Genomic DNA, 17,500 nt, shown 5'->3' with positions numbered 1-17,500 from the left:
GCTATAAAAATAAAACTACTGAATAATAATAATAACAATAATATTTGAAATATTAAAATTTGAAAAAAGAAGGAAAAAACACAATAATAATAATAATAATAATAATAATAATAATAATAATAATAATAAATGCCCTGATGCAGTACCAGGCAGTGGCTCTCATGGCTTCTGATCTTAACTGATTGGAAGTGTTATCATGTACATTGTTTTGTCTTGGTATAAACGATGGGCTACAGTAAATATTCTGCTCAATACCACAGATTTGCTGCTTGTCAGTTGTTTGACCTTAACCAGTTGAGCATGTCCCTTAGTGGCTGACGATATGTGCATCTCTGATCACGAGCAGAAGTAGTGGAGGAGCATCATAGCCATGTGTTGAGAGGGATTCTTTGGGGTTTGAATAGTTCACCTCGGGAACATGGGTGGTTCTTTCAACATCCTTAAACAACCCTTATTCAGGGACCATTTGAGCGGGATGGGCTACTCAACCTGAAGAAAATTCTAACTGGGCCCCACCTGTAAGGTCATGCGCTGTTTATCTTCATATGAGATCACCATGTCGCGCACATATGGTTGTGATGCATGTGCCTGGTGTACCCTTATCAGACGGGTAGTCATGATGGGTATACTGGGCTTCGTATATTTTACCCCAGTGTCACTTTGATGGCATGCACTGCTCTCTCACTTAATAATAATAATAATATTGATAATAATAATAATAATATTAATATTAATAATAATAATCCGGGGACCCAAAAGATGGCGATCCATGCCCGGTCGGGACGAAGCCAGAGGAAACTCTGGTGGAAGTCCGAAGCGCCTCTGACGTCCAAATCAATCGTCGGAACTGGGTGTAGGGGTGAAAGACCAATCAAGCCGTCTAGTAGCTGGTTCCCTCCGAAGTTTCCCTCAGGATAGCTGGCGGCAGCAGGAGAACGACACGCAATTCCGTCGGGTAAAACAAACAACTGGAGGCCCCGGGGACGTTGACGGCCTCGATCTACTCTCGAACTCGGAACGGGCGAAACGGGCCGCTCCTCTCCCGATCGGAGGCGGCACCCATTATGCGACGACAAATGCACGGTGCCAAGTGGGCCACTTTTGGTAAGCAGAACTGGTGATGTGGGATGCAATAATAATAATGTTAAAATGAAGACCAAATATATAGAACGCGTATTTAATTGGCAAAAGATGACCATCACCAAATATAATAATATATGTCATCATCATCATCAACATTTAACATCTATTTTTCCATGCTGGCATGGGTTGGATGACTTAACAGGAACTGGCAAGGCCGGAGGCGCCACCAGGCTTTGATATTTGTTCTGACATGGTTTCTATGGCTGAATGCCCTTCCTAATGCCAACCACTTCATAGAGTGTACTGGGTGTTTTTACATGGCACCGTCACCAGTACTTTTTATGTGGCACCGTCACGCATGCTTTTTATGTGGCACCATCACCCATGCTTTTTATGTGGCACCATCACCCATGCTTTTTATGTGGCACCATCACCCGTGCCTTTTATGTGGCACCGTCACCTGTGCTTTTTATGTGGCACCGTCACCAGTGCTTTTTATGTGACACCGTCCCCTGTGTTTTTTATGTGGCACCATCACCCGTGCTTTTTATGTGGCACCATCACCCATGCTTTTTATGTGGCACCGTCAACCGTGCTTTTTATGTGACACCGTCACCCGTGCTTTTTATGTGGCACCATCACCTGTGCTTTTTATGTGGCACCATCACCCATGCTTTTTATGTGGCACCATCACCCGTGCTTTTTATGTGGCACCATCACCCGTGCTTTTTATGTGGTACCGTCAACCGTGCTTTTTATGTGGCACCGTCACCCGTGCTTTTTATGTGGCACCATCACCTGTGCTTTTTATGTGGCACCATCACCCATGCTTTTTATGTGGCACCATCACCCGTGCTTTTTATGTGACACCGTCCCCTGTGTTTTTATGTGGCACCATCACCCGTGCTTTTTATGTGGTACCGTCAACCGTGCTTTTTATGTGACACCGTCACCCGTGCTTTTTATGTGGCACCGTCACCTGTGCTTTTTATGTGGCACCATCACCCATGCTTTTTATGTGGCACCATCACCCGTGCTTTTTATGTGACCACCGTCCCCTGTGTTTTTATGTGGCACCATCACCCGTGCTTTTTATGTGGTACCGTTCAACCGTGTTTTATGTGACACCGTCACCCGTGCTTTTTATGTGGCACCATCACCTGTGCTTTTTATGTGGCACCATCACCCATGCTTTTTATGTGGCACCATCACCCGTGCTTTTTATGTGACACCGTCCCCTGTGTTTTTTATGTGGCACCATCACCCGTGCTTTTTATGTGGTACCGTCAACCGTGCTTTTTATGTGACACCGTCACCCGTGCTTTTTATGTGGCACCATCACCTGTGCTTTTTATGTGGCACCATCACCCATGCTTTTTATGTGGCACCATCACCCGTGCTTTTTATGTGACACCGTCCCCTGTGGTTTTATGTGGCACCATCACCCGTGCTTTTTATGTGGTACCGTCAACCGTGTGCTTTTTATGTGACACCGTCACCCGTGCTTTTTATGTGGCACCATCACCTGTGCTTTTATGTGGCACCATCACCCATGCTTTTTATGTGGCCACCATCACCCGTGCTTTTATGTGGTACCGTCAACCGTGCTTTTTATGTGACACCGTCACCTGTGCTTTTTATGTGGCACCATCACCTGTGCTTTTTATGTGGCACCATCACCCATGCTTTTTATGTGGCACCATCACCCGTGCTTTTTATGTGGTACCGTCAACCGTGCTTTTTATGTGACACCGTCACCCGTGCTTTTTATGTGGCACCATCACCTGTGCTTTTTATGTGGCACCATCACCCATGCTTTTTATGTGGCACCATCACCCGTGCTTTTTATGTGGCACCATCACCCATGCTTTTTATGTGACACCGTCCCCTGTGTTTTTATGTGGCACCATCACCCGTGCTTTTTATGTGGTACCGTCAACCGTGCTTTTTATGTGACACCGTCACCCGTGCTTTTTATGTGGCACCATCACCTGTGCTTTTTATGTGGCACCATCACCCATGCTTTTTATGTGACACCGTCCCCTGTGTTTTTTATGTGGCACCATCACCCGTGCTTTTTATGTGGCACCGTCACCTGTGCTTTTTATGTGGCACCGTCACCAGTGCTTTTTATGTGGCACCATCACCTGTGCTTTTTATGTGGCACCATCACCTGTGCTTTTTATGTGGTACCGTCACCAGTGCTTTTTATGTGGCACCATCACCCGTGCTTTTTATGTGGTACCGTCAACCGTGCTTTTTATGTGACACCGTCACCCGTGCTTTTTATGTGGCACCATCACCTGTGCTTTTTATGTGGCACCATCACCCATGCTTTTTATGTGGCACCATCACCCGTGCTTTTTATGTGGCACCATCACCCATGCTTTTTATGTGGCACCATCACCCGTGCTTTTTATGTGGCACCATCACCCATGCTTTTTATGTGGCACCATCACCTGTGCTTTTTATGTGGCACCGTCACCTGTGCTTTTTATGTGTCACCGTCACCAGTGCTTTTTATGTGGCACCATCACCTGTGCTTTTTATGTGGCCACCATCACCCGTGCTTTTTATGTCGGGTACCATCAACGTGCTTTTTATGTGACACCGTCACCCGTGCTTTTTATGTGGCACCATCACCTGTGCTTTATGTTGCACCATCACCCATGCTTTTTATGTGACACCGTCCCCTGCCCTGTGTTTTTTATGTGGCACCATCACCCGTGCTTTTTATGTGGCACCGTCACCTGTGCTTTTTATGTGGCACCGTCACCCGTGCTTTTTATGTGGCACCATCACCCATGCTTTTTATGTGGCACCGTCACCAGTGCTTTTTATGTGGCACCATCACCTGTGCTTTTTATGTGGCACCATCACCCGTGCTTTTTATGTGGTACCGTCAACCGTGCTTTTTATGTGACACCGTCACCCGTGCTTTTTATGTGGCACCATCACCCGTGCTTTTTATGTGGCACAGTTACCCTGTGCTTTTTATGTGGCACCATCACCTGTGCTTTTTATATAGCACCATCACCCATGCTTTTTATGTGGCACCATCACCCGTGCTTTTTATGTGGCACCATCACCCGTGCTTTTTATGTGGCACCGTCACCAGTGCTTTTTATGTGGCACCGTCACCGGTGCTTTTTATGTGGCACCATCACCAGTGCTTTTTATGTGACACCGTCACCCATGCTTTTTATGTGGCACCGTCACCGGTGCTTTTTATGTGGCACCATCACCAGTGCTTTTTATGTGACACCGTCACCGGTGCTTTTTATGTGGCACCGTCACCAGTGCTTTTTATGTGGCACCATCACCCATGTTTTTTATGTGGCACCATCACTCGTGCCTTTTATGTGGCACCATCACCCATGCTTTTTACAAGGTACCAGCCACCAATGCTTTTTATATGCGACCATCACCCGTGCTTTTTATGTGGCACAGTTACCCTGTGCTTCTTATGTGACACCGTCCCCTGTGCTTTTTATGTGGCACAGTTACCCTGTGCTTCTTATGTGGCACCGTCACCCGTGCTTTTTATGTGGCACAGTTACCCTGTGCTTTTTATGTGACACCATCACCCGTGCTTTTCATGTGGCACCGTCACCAGTGCTTTTTATGTGGTACCGTCCTCTGTGCTTTTCATGTGGCACTATCGCCAGTGCTTTTATGATGTGGCACTGTCACCAGTGCTTTTTATGTGGGACCGACAACCAGTGCTTTTTACATAGCCGCATCACTACTACTTTTTATGTGGGACCATCACCCGTGCTTTTCACATGGGACCAACATCCACACTGATGCTTTTCACAAGGTAACTTGGCTTTAGGATCCCAATACTGTTGTGGTGGGCAGGTCTTCTTGAGTACAGTAATGTGTCATGTATCTCTCTACTTAGTTATCTCCTTTGATTAATGATTGAAAAATGAAGGGTTAATGACCGCTATTTACAGCTGTTGCCGAAGACAAAACGAAACATATTTATATATATCGACTTCAAAAGTCAGGAAGATCATTTATCGATTGATTTATTGATCCCTGAATAGAGTGTCTCCAAGATGAATATTGATTTTATGGTGAGTCATTGAAACTGGATTGTTGAGGTTATCTGGCGACGGACTTGGTAAACACCCACAAAGTTATCAACCACCTCACCAACAACAACACTGAACACCTTTTTGATCTCCATGTGTCTAACACACGTGGACATGCTTACGAAGTCAGAAAACAACACAGCTCCCATGACTTTCGGAAACATTTTTTCATGCTCAGAGTTGCTGAAGCATGGAATAAACTGCCGGCATCAGTTGTTGACTGCCATGACACTGCATCCTTTAACCCTTTCGTTACCAACCCGGCTGAAACCGGCTCTGGCTCTGAGTACAAATGTCTTGTTTCCATAAGTTTTGAATTAAAATCTTCCACCAAACCTTAGTCACAATTTATGTTCCTAACACTAGCTGAATGATAACCAAGTAATTTTACTAAATTCTTTGTTATATTTAAAGCAATTGAAAGAAACACAGAGCATCTCAAAATAAATACAGTAACGAAAGGGTTAAGGCCCTCATGCTTTCCGAAATCCGCCGAAACTACACCTGATTATATATACACTTTAGATGAGTTGTAGTGCACCTGAGCACTGTACACAATTATTATTATTATTATTATTATTATTATTATCTTGTTGTTTACAGCAGTGAACATTCATGCTAATTAGCAGTTGAATGTTCGATGTTGGTTTCCATACAGAACTTGAAAAACAACTATGTATTTGTGTGTGTGTGTGTGAGCATGTGTGTGTATGTGTGTATGTGTATGTGTCTGCAAGGAAACTGAAATAAACCTGTTGTATATGTGTGTGTGCATATATATATATATATAGACACACACACACACACACACACATATATATATATATATATATATACATCTTATATATATATATATACACATATATACATATATATTGGCCTGCTTGCTTAGCCAGTCAGGTGGCGTCATTGAAGGCTAAAACAATGCAAAGCACATTGTGACCAGTGGTGTGTAGCAACATCTGCTGACCTGGTCAGTCACCTGATCACATGATATACATATATATATACATATAAATATATACACACACACACACACACACATATATATATATGGGGGGGGGGGGGCAGTGCTCCAAAAGGGATCTCAGGGAGTAGCGTCCCTGCATTCCTGTGCTAGTTTTCCACCACATTCCTTAAAAATCTTTAGAGGCCTTGGTCTTGGGGCCACTCATGTCTAGAAACTGAGGTTGGGGGTATGCAAGGGCATGCTCTCTGTAGAAAATCCAGCTCCAAAAAAGCCCTCATGATAGCAAAGGAGAATGGGCACCATCCAGCCCAAAAGTTGGGGTGGGCTGCACCTGCCTACCTCAGTTGCTATGACATTGAGGTAGATCCGGCCACCCCTATTAATAGGGGTGGCCGGATCTACATATGACCATGTAAGACCACTTCCTAAATTCATGCAAACATTTTGTGTGTCATCATCATCATCATTTAACGTCCGCTTTCCATGCTAGCATGGGTTGGACGATTTGACTGAGGACTGGTGAACCAGATGGTTGCACCAGGTTCCAATCTTATCTGGCAGAGTTTCTACAGCTGGGTGCCCTTCCTGTGCATGAATTTGTTTTGAATGGGTAAAGTGTTGCACAGTGCTGAACCCCCTTTTCAGTGGAGTCAACTATATAACCAGTGGCACAACAGAGGTTGAGATAACCAGAAACTGACTGTACTTTAGGTTTTTAATATGAATTTACCTTCTCCTAGAAGGAAGTCCTAATGAGAACTCGGGGGCCCTTCACTCCCACTGATCCACATGTGTGTGTGTATGTGGGGGGGGGGGATTTGCTTTTTCCGTCTTTGTCTACCTTATTCATTTGCAAGACTTTGGTCAGCCCAGGGCTATAACAGAAGACACAGGTGGCGAGCTGGCAGAAACGTTAGCGCGCCGGGCGAAATGCTTAGCGGTATTTTTCGTCTGTCGCTACGTTCTGAGTTCAAATTCCGCCGAGGTCGACTTTGCCTTTCATCCTCTCGGGGTCGAGACATAAAGTACCAGTTTCACACTGGGTCGATGTAATCAACTTAATCCCTTTGTCTGTCCTTGTTTGTCTCCTCTATGTTTAGCCCCTTGTGGGTAATAAAGAAATAGGTATTTCGTCTGTCGTTACGTTCTGAGTTCAAATTCCGCCGAGGTCGACTTTGCCTTTCATCCTCTCAGGGTCGATAAATTAAGTACCAGTTACGCACTGGAGTCGATGTAATTGACTTAATCCCTTTGTCTGTCCTTGTTTGTCCCCTCTATGTTTAGCCCCTTGTGGGTAGTAAAGAAATATATAACAGAAGACACTTGTCAATGGTGCCATCCAATAGAGTTTGAGATGACCAATCTGCAACCAGACTTCACATGAGAGAATCTGCTAGATCCTTCTGGAATGCTGTGGTTCAAGGGTTATATAAAGGCTTATTTTAGTGCTAATTAAGCAGAATGTCATAGACAAACAGACAAAACGGTGTCTCCACCCTTGCCGATCTTATTTATGCAGAGACCAGCTGATTCAGTCACATGCTGCTTTTACACAGTCATTCTTTGTGGACAGCAGCTAATGTTCTGCCAACATGCCACTACAGTTTTACATCGATCCCCAGTGCATAACTGGTACTTAATTTATCGACCCCCGAAATGATAAAAGGTAAGGTCGACCTCAGTGGAATTTGAACTGAGAACGTAACGGCAGACGAAATACCACTAAACATTTTGCCCGGCGTGCTAACATTTCTGCCAGTTTGCCGCCTTATTTCTTTCAGAATCTTATTTCTTTATTGCCCAAAAGGGGCTAAACACAGAGGGGACAAACAAGGACAGACAAATGGATTAAGTCGATTACATCGACCCCAGTGCGTAACTGGTACTTAATTTATCAACCCCGAAAGGATGAAAGGCAAAGTTGACCTCAGCAGAATTTGAACTCAGAACATAACGGCAGACGAAATACCTATTTCTTTACTACCCACAAGGGGCTAAACACAGAGGAGACAAACGGATTAAGTCGATTATATCAACCCCAGTGCGTAACTGGTACTTAATTTATCGACCCCGAAAGGACGAAAGGCAAAGTCGACCTCGGCGGAATTTGAACTCAGAACATAACGGCAGACAAAATATCGCTAAGCATTTCGCCCGGTGTGCTAACAATTCTGCCAGCGCACCGCCTTTGTTGGTTTCTTTCAGTTTCTGTCAACCAAATGCACTCACAAGACATTGAGTCAGCCTAGAGCTATAATAGAAGGCTTACCCAAGCTGCTGCACGTCTCCTGTTGTTGATTCTATTGATTACATGACAATGTTGTTGACATTAAATTTATTTCTATTGATTTTAATTAAATAATTTTTTTCATTTTCACAGTCGCTATAAAAAAGATGTTTCTAGTAACTCCTGAGGTCAGGTATTTCGCGTGAGAGGGCGCACACTCTCCTACCCTGATGTAATCTCCAGGGATACAGGCATCCAGCAACAGGACCTCCGCAATGCTATGATGGACCGTGAAGTCTGGCGTAACATAGTAAATTCCATTTGTCTCGACCACGGTCGAACAATGATGATGATGATTTCGCGTGAAACATTGACAAACGATGATACTCTTACCCTCTTTATCTCCTGGCTCTAATTTAATGAATGTATCTCATCTGAGGGTGCTGGGGTGGTAGTGATGACAGTGACAGTGGAGGGAAGGACAGCACCTCTGGCCTTTCTAGGGAGCTTTCATGTTTGGTGGGAGTGAATGGTGGAGGGGGATAAGATTCATCATCATCATCAACTAAACACTTTTAAACTTCGTATACTGGTAGAATGTGTTTATAAAACATCTTTTTCTCTTGGCTTTATTGAGAAAATTCTATGGTTTGTAAGATATTTGTTGGGGGTTTTTTTCTTCAATTTCTGCAATTTCAACCAATCAGTGACGTCTATTGAGGTAAAAAAAACATTCTGTGCCATATGAATATGTCCCTCGTTTAAGAAACAGATTGAGTTTATTTACATTTGTAAAGAAATAAAAAGATACCCTTCCCCCACCCCTAACCCTAAAACAGATTGAAATGCAATAGATCGATACTAGGGTCATAATTATGAGTGACAATTTCATACGACACCGCTAGAAAAAACTGCCGTTCAAACCGAAAAGATCCGTTTCGTTTTCTTGGAACCTTTTGTAACAGCTTTACTAGGGCACGCTATTCCAATTTCCCTTATATTCCTCATGACACCTTCTGATTCTGCCCCTGAGGACCCAATGATTATTACCAGTGTCTTCACCTGCATTTTCCATAGTCGGGTAATCTCATATTTTTATCATCATCATCGTCATCATTATCAAATTCCGCCTAGGCCAAGTTTTGCCTTTCATCCTTCGGGATTGATAAAAGTACATACAGGTCAACAATCTGGCATTCTTTCGGATCCAGTCTCTGACTAATCAACGAACTTTGTCAGTTTCCGTGAGCACGTGCTGCCTTGTCAACTGTAAACACTCCTGTCTACGTGCGTGCGTGCGCGAGTGTGTTCTGTTTTTTTTATGTACTTTTGTGTGTGGAATATAGGACAGTCCTTCGATATAACTCGACAAAATCAAAACACGAACTTCGGGTATTTCCGTGGAAGCAAATGACAGATCGATTCTGTTTTCTGCTTGGAAATTTGCGGGTTTTACTTACACACATGAACAGGTTAAGAACAAATATGCCAGGCTTTTTTTTCTTCAAGTTTAAAATTAAATCTTTATTATGATCAGGACGATCTTATATAGAATGGGACAAGTTTAAAATGAGATATTGCTGGCATAATTTCGTTATATCTATTCTCCACAACCCACGGAAACACCCGAAGTGAACTGTTTTGATTTTGTCGACTTATATCGAAAGAATGCCATCGTATTAACTGGAACGGCTCATGTACTGAGAAGAGCACTATCGCTGTGAAAATAACATCCATCCATGAATTTATTTATCTATTAATCTTTAAATACATATTTTATCTGTGAATTTGCGCGTGTAATCTGGGAATGCATACAATGCCCTTCTCTGCCCTGGAGGTGTATGGAAAACACTCGGCGGGAAACGGAAGGAAATTTGAAGAAAGAAGGAAAAAACATAATAATAATAATAATAATAATAATAATAATAATAATAATAATAATAATAGTTGAGAGGGATTCTTTGGGGTTTGAATAATTCACCTCTGGAAACATGGGTGGTTCTTTCAACATCCTTAAACAACCCTTATTCAGGGACCTTTTGAGCGGGATGGGCTACTCAACCTGAAGACAATTCTAATTGGGCCCCACCTACAAGGTCATGTGCTGTTTATTTTGATATGAGATCACCATGTCGCACACATATGGTTGTGATGCATGTGCCTGGTGTACTCTTATCAGACGGGTAGTCATGATGGGTATATTGGGCTTCGTATATTTTACCCCAGCGTCACTTTGATGGCATGAACTGCTCTCTCACTCAATAATAATAATAATAATAATAATAATAAAAGGAACTTGCCATAAGCGATGTGTATCTGTTCGGGCTGATAAGGGTTGAATTTAATAGGGTTGAATAATAATAATAATGATGATGATGATGATGATGATGATGATCTTTTTAAAAAGAAGAACATTGTAAGAAAGTTGGCCAGACGAAAAGGAAGACGGCCGTGAGACGAATAAAAATAACATTTGTGAATTTAAATAAAGCATTAATTGAATTAAATAAAAGGAACTTGCCATAAGCGATGTGTATCTGTTCGGGCTGATAAGGGTCGAATTTAGTTGTAGTGTAACCATTGTAAACAGATGTGGTCGAACAAAGCAACAAAACATTGTAGAATGACAATAACAAAATAGCGAATCTCCTGCTATCATAGGGACCCGGAATCTCCATCACGACCGTATATAAAGTATAAATATTATAATTATATAATAACAATTAAGGATAAAATCTTGATAAGGAATCTTAACAACAAGAAATTATCAGTTTTTTTTAAATGTCTTGCTTCGGGAACTGCATTAGGTATGATTAGTTAAATTTCGGTAGTAATGACTTATGTCCCTCTTAGCGTGGGGCATTTATGTGTAATAATGCCCTCTATACAATATAATTATATAAGATATATAGGTCTGTGTGGGTAAAGGCTAGGCTTCCAGGCTTCCAACTACCTTGTCACCAGATTGATTGCTCAGAATGTAAAGTACATATATATATATTTAAATGTCGATATATCACGATGGTTAGTTACATTCTTCCTTTGTTGTTATTATTATTGTTTATCGTTTCACAGCTTTTGACATTTTTTCTTCTTTCTTTCCTGTTTCTCATGACGCTACGTTAACACTTGTGATAGTTATCTCCCTTGATATTCTAATTAGATTTAATCTCTCCCCCTTCCTCCCTCCGTCTCTCACTCATATTCTCTTTCCCTCTTTTTCACTGCAGTCTGTGTATTTTTATGGCTATTGTGTGGAGGCGAAATAGCTCAGTTGGGAGAGCGTTAGACTGAAGATCTAAAGGTCCCTGGTTCGATCCCGGGTTTCGGCAGTGTGTGTATGCTTGCTTTTTTAAGGCGGCAAGCTGGCAGAATCGTTAGCACGCCGGGCAAAATGCCTAGCAGTATTTCTTCTGTAGTTACGTTCTGAGTTCAAATTCCGCCAGGGTTGACTTTGCCTTTCATCCTTTCGGGGTCGATAAATAAAGTACCAGATGTAATCGACTTAATCCCTTTGTCTGTCCTTGTTTGTCCCCTCTGTGTTTAGCCCCTTGTGGGTAATAAAGAAACATATTGTGTGGAGGCGCAATGGCCCAGTGGTTAGGGCCGCGGACTCGCGGTCGTAGGATCGCGGTTTCGATTCCCAGACCGGGCGTTGTGAGTGTTTATTGAGTGAAAACACCTAAAAGCTCCACGAGGCTCCGGCAGGAGATGGTGGTGATCCCTGCAGTACTCTTTCACCACAACATTCTCTCACTCTTACTTCTTGTTTCTGTTGTACCTGTATTTCAAAGGGCCGGCCTTGTCACTCTCTGTGTCACGCTGAATATCCCCGAGAACTACGTTAAGGGTACACATGTCTGTGGAGTGCTCAGCCACTTACACGTTAATTTCACGAGCAGGCTGTTCCGTTGATCGGATCAACCGGAACCCTCGTCGTCGTAACCGACGGAGTGCTTCCACATGGCTATTGTAAACCCAGGATCTTTTCGGTTTGAACGGCAGTTTGTAACATAATTTCTTGGTAACTGTAGCGGTCTCTGATATCCTCACTGTTTGAGAAACACGGCAGGAATAATCTCGTTTGAGATTATGGACATATATACATATATATATATATATATAGATAGATAGAGAGAGAGAGAGGGGGGGAGAAAGTAATAACGACGAATGGTTAAAAAAGCGTAAAAATAATTGAAAATGAAATAAAATTGAAGCCAAAACATAAAAAATTATTGAAAACTCGGATTTTGCGAATTTCCCGAAGTCCTCTCCTCACCCTCTTGGAAAAGTATTTATACAAAAATTTCGTTGGAAAAAATTTCATTTTCCTCAAAGTTACGAGGGAAAAGCTTGGATCTTGTGAATTTTCCGAAGTCCTCTCCCCACCCACCCGTTGCTTTGCGCGCATTTCTTTTTGTTTTTTTTTCCATATTCCTTTACTACACATTGTTTTACACCCATTCCAGTATTTGGGGGGGGGGGATTTTCCTTTTCGGGTCAAGTTGTAAACAATGACCCAAATGGTTAACCCACGGAGCACTGCATCCTTCAAAACTTCCATGCTTCCTGACATTCGCCAACACTACTGATTTTCTCCCCTCCATACACACGCATGCATGTATCAGACTCATACACTGTTCACTTCCCAGACATTTGTACATTACTGCATATGCTTTATACGCACTTTCTGACAAGTTGTGGTTCACCTGAGCACTGTATACAGTAATTTCATTATTATTATTATTAAAATAATTAAATTTTCTTTCAGAAACATTTTTTCACCCTAAGAGTTGCTGAAGTATGGAACAAACTGCCGGCATCAGTTGTTAGTTGTCGGAGCACTGCATCCTTCAAAACTTCCATGCTTCCTGAGATTCGCCAACACTACACCTGATTTTCTCCCCTCCATACACACGCATGCATGTATCTGACTCATACACTGTTCACTTCCCAGACATTTGTACATTACTGCATATGCTTTATACGCACTTTCTGACAAGTTGTGGTGCACCTGAGCACTGTATACAAAAATTTCATTATTATTATTTTTTTAAAATTTCTTTATAATGGTAATGTAAATAGTAATGTATAATAGAAATGGTATTTCTATCAAATTTCATTGAAAAGAAATCTCATGTTCCTAAAATTTATGTGGGAAAAACTCAGACCTTGTGAATTTTCCGAATTCTCCGCACCCTCCCGTTGCTTTGCGCGCATTTCATTTCCAGGTCATTAACCCAAAAGATGGCTTGCCTGCTTGGGCACGACCAGAATAATCAGGTAAGTATTAGATAGTTGAAAAAACAAATAACAGAGTACCATAGACAGCATGCAGCAAGCCACTGGAAGATACAACAGATCTTAAGATGAATAATAATAATACTGATGATAATGATGATGATGATGATGATGATAATGATGATGATAACAATAATAATAAGGATCTTTTCGGTTTGAACGGCATTTTTTAAAAATAATTTCCACGTAACTAAACACTTTTAAACTTCGTATACTGGTAGAATGTATTTATAAAGCGGCGAAGAAGAAAAAAAGATACCCTTCCCCCTAACCCTAACCCTAAAATAGATTGAAATGCAATAGATCGATACTAAGGTTATAATTAGGGGTGACAATTTCATATGACACTGCTAGAAAAAAACTGCCGTTCAAACCTAAAAGATCCAAAAAGGAAAGTGTCCGTGAGACGATATAAATGACATTTGTGAATAAGAAAAAAACATTAATTGAATTAATAAAAGGAACTTGCCATAAGCGATGTGTATCTGTTCGGGCTGATAAGGGTCGAATTTAGTTGTAGGGTAACCATCGTAGATAGGTGTAGTCGAACAAAGCAACAAAACGTTGTAGAATGACAATAACAAAATAGCGAATCTCCTGCTATCATAGGGACCCGGAATCTCCATCACGACCGTATATAAAGTATAAATATGTAATTATATATGTAGTTATAGGTCTGTGTGGGAAAAGGCTAGGCTTCCAGACTTCCAACTATCTTGTCACCAGATTGATTGTTCAGAGTATGAAGTAGAAATATAATTAAATGTCAATATATCACGAGTTTAGTTACTTCCTTATGTTGTTAGTATTTGAGGTCTCACTCCACTTCTTTTGTTATTTTTCTTCTCCCCCCCCCCCACCGTTTGTTTTTCAGGTCGCTATGTAACAGTTATCACCCTTGTGATATCAATTCACTTAATCACTCTTTCCGTTTCCCTTTTTATTCTGCGTTTTAGTATTTTTTGACGGCTGTTGTAAATGTATTTTATGGCTGTGGATCGATATTTCACTCTCTTTGGTACGGTTTGTGTAAAAGGCGGCGAGCTGGCAGAGACGTTAGCACGCCGGGCGAAATGCGTAGTTCAAATTCAGCCGAGGTCGATTTTGCCTTTCATCCTTTCGGGGTCGATAAATTAAGTACCACTTACGCACTGGGGTCGATGTAATCGACTTAATCCATTTGTCCGTCCTTGTTTGTCCCTTCTGTGTTTAGTAAAGAAATAGGTATTTCGTCTGCTGTTATGTTCTGAGTTCAAATTCCGCCGAGGTCGACTTTGCCTTTCATCATTTCGGGGTCGATAAATTAAGTACCAGTTACGCACTGGGGTCGATGTAATCGACTTAATCCCTTTGTCTGTTCTTGTTTGTCCCCTCTCTGTTTAGCCCCTTGTGGGTAGTAAAGAAATAGGTATTTCGTCTGTCTTTTCATTCTGAGTTCAAATTCCGCTGAGGTCGACTTTGCCTTTCATCATTTCGGGGTCGATAAATTAAGTACCAGTTACGCACTGGGGTCGATATAATCGACTTAATCCGTTTCGCTGTCCTTGTTTCTCCCCTCTGTGTTTAGCCCCTTGTGGGTAGTAAAGAAATAGGTATTTCGTCTGCTGTTATGTTCTGAGTTCAAATTCCGCCGAGGTCGACTTTGCCTTTCATCCTTTCGGGGTCGATAAATTAAGTACCAGTTACGCACTGGAGTCAAAGTAATCGACTTAATCCATTTGTCTGTCCTTGTCTGTCTTCTCTGTGTTTAGCTCCTTGTGGGTAATAAAGAAATAGGTATAGGAAACTGGATTGGCCAATGCCTGTTAATAGCTGCCAAGCAAAAGTTGGCTTTTCAACCTAGATACCTCAGCTATCATATAAATCTGTTTTCTCAGTGAGAGAGAATTGCAACAAGAAAGCTACAATGGGAAATATGATGTTTGTTGTAATGTATAGTCAGTCAAATAGGTGCAGGAGTGGCTGTGTGGTAAGTAGCTTGCTTACCAACCACATGGTTCCGGGTTCAGTCCCACTGCATGGCACCTTGGGCAAGTGTCTTCTGCTATAGCCCCGGGCCGACCAAAGCCTTGTGAGTGGATTTGATCAACGGAAACTGAAAGAAGCCAGTCGTATATATGTATGTATGTATATATATGTGTGCGTTTGTGTGTGTCTGTGTTTGTCCCCCTAGCATTGCTTGACAACCGATGCTGGTGTGTTTATGTCCCTGTTACTTAGCGGTTCAGCAAAAGAGACCGATAGAATAAGTACTGGGCTTATAAAGAATAAGTCCCGGGGTCGATTTGCTCAACTAAAGGCGGTGCTCCAGCATGGCCACAGTCAAAATGACTGAAACAAGTAAAAGAGTAAGAGTATATCTCGGACAGGTGAAAGAAAAAAATGTAAAAGGACATTTAGTACATGGTCAGCAAAAATATAATCAGGCATATCAGGTAATGATGTACCACCTGACAGTACCGCTTGGTATTAAGAGTACCATACGAGTGAGATGGGGCCAGAGCAACAAGCTGGCCTCCGAGCCAATGGCACATTAAAAACATCATTTGAGCGCGATCATTACCTGCGTTGCCTTACTAGCACTTGTGCTGGTGGCATGTGAAAAAACATTCGAGCGAGGTTGTTGCCAGTGCCGCTGGACTGGCTCCTGTGCAGGTGGCACATAAAAAGCACCATTTGAGCGTGGCCATTGCCAGTATCGCCTGACTGGCCCCCGTGCCGGTGGCATGTAAAAGCACCCACCATACTTTCGGAGTGGTTGGTGTTAGGAAGGGCATCCAGCTGTAGAAACTCTGCCAGATCAAGATTGGAACCTGGTGCAGCCATCTGGTTTGCCAGACCTCAGTCAAAACCGTCCAACCCATGCTAACATGGAAAGCGGACGTTAAACGATGATGATGTATTCTAAGTTTTCTTTCCTTTGTGTAACCTTGGTTGGCAGACAAGACAAGCCGTTGGTTAGGCAAGTAAAACAAGTAAAAGAGTAAAGAGTAGAGTATTTTGATGTATCAAATGTTGCTTTTCAAGTGTAGCATTGTTAAATACTTTTTGTTCAGGCAACAATTTAAGTTCATTTTCACTAACATCACCATTCGAGCGTGATCGTTACCAACGTCGCTTCACTGGCACCTGTGCCGGTGGCACGTGTAAAAAGATTCGAGCGAGGTCGTTGCCAGTACTACCTGGTTGGTGCCCATGCCGGTGGCACATAAAAAGCACCCACTATACTTTCGGAGTGGTTGGCGTTAGGAAGGGCATCCAGCTGTAGAAACTCTGCCAGATCGAGACTGGAGCCTGGGGCAGCCATCTGGTTCGCCAGCCCTCAGTCAAAATCGTCCAACCCATGCCAGCATGGAAAGCGGACGTTAAACGATGATGATGATGATGGTGATCTTGAGTGGTCTTCAGTGTCACAGGAAGTTTCATTTAATAGAAATATTGCTAAATTATTGAGGTCAGAACAATTGATATCAGGAAGTCCATACTCATACAATTCATTTCCCTTCAGAGAAACAACTATGTCTTCAATTACCATTAATGTGGCATTATAGATTTCGTCACTGCATTCTATTTTCGTACCAGGATATTGCAACTGAATCTGGTACTTGTAATCTTCCACAAGATAACTTCTGTATCTTAGCCATGTTGATGCTGGATCCTCTAAATCACAGTATTTAAGGAGAATGGCAAACAGAGTTCTTGAATTGCCTACTGTGCAAGACACAGAAGCATCTGACATTGCTGCCATCCAATGACTATTATCCTGTAACAAACCTAATCTAAATGCCAAGGTCGACTTTGCCTTTCATCCTTTCGGGG

The 17,500-nt window shown here is 42.3% G+C and overlaps 1 protein-coding gene across 3 annotated transcripts in view; it reads right to left on the bottom strand.

Annotated features, from left to right (window-relative positions):
* LOC115225840 (acid phosphatase type 7) overlaps positions 1-17,500 on the bottom strand; it is a 52,718-nt gene that overhangs the window by 33,849 nt on the left and 1,369 nt on the right. The window contains exons 1-2 of one of the 3 annotated variants that reach the window (XM_029796824.2): positions 14,351-14,487; positions 10,902-11,099 (exon numbers count right to left, since the gene is read on the bottom strand). The exons of 1 other annotated variant lie outside the window; for it this stretch is intronic. In XM_029796824.2, coding sequence (XP_029652684.1) covers positions 10,902-11,058 — 157 coding nt within the window. In that variant the 5' untranslated portion in view covers positions 11,059-11,099; positions 14,351-14,487. Of the gene's footprint in view, positions 1-10,901; positions 11,100-14,150; positions 14,490-17,500 lie in introns of those variants that run through there. One more of the 3 variants, XM_029796825.2, reaches the window with a different exon arrangement.

The sequence above is a fragment of the Octopus sinensis genome, linkage group LG28 (genome assembly GCF_006345805.1).
Source record: "Octopus sinensis linkage group LG28, ASM634580v1, whole genome shotgun sequence".
In the NCBI taxonomy this organism is placed as follows: Eukaryota; Metazoa; Mollusca; class Cephalopoda; order Octopoda; family Octopodidae; genus Octopus; species Octopus sinensis.
This window is presented reverse-complemented; position numbering and strand designations above follow the sequence as displayed.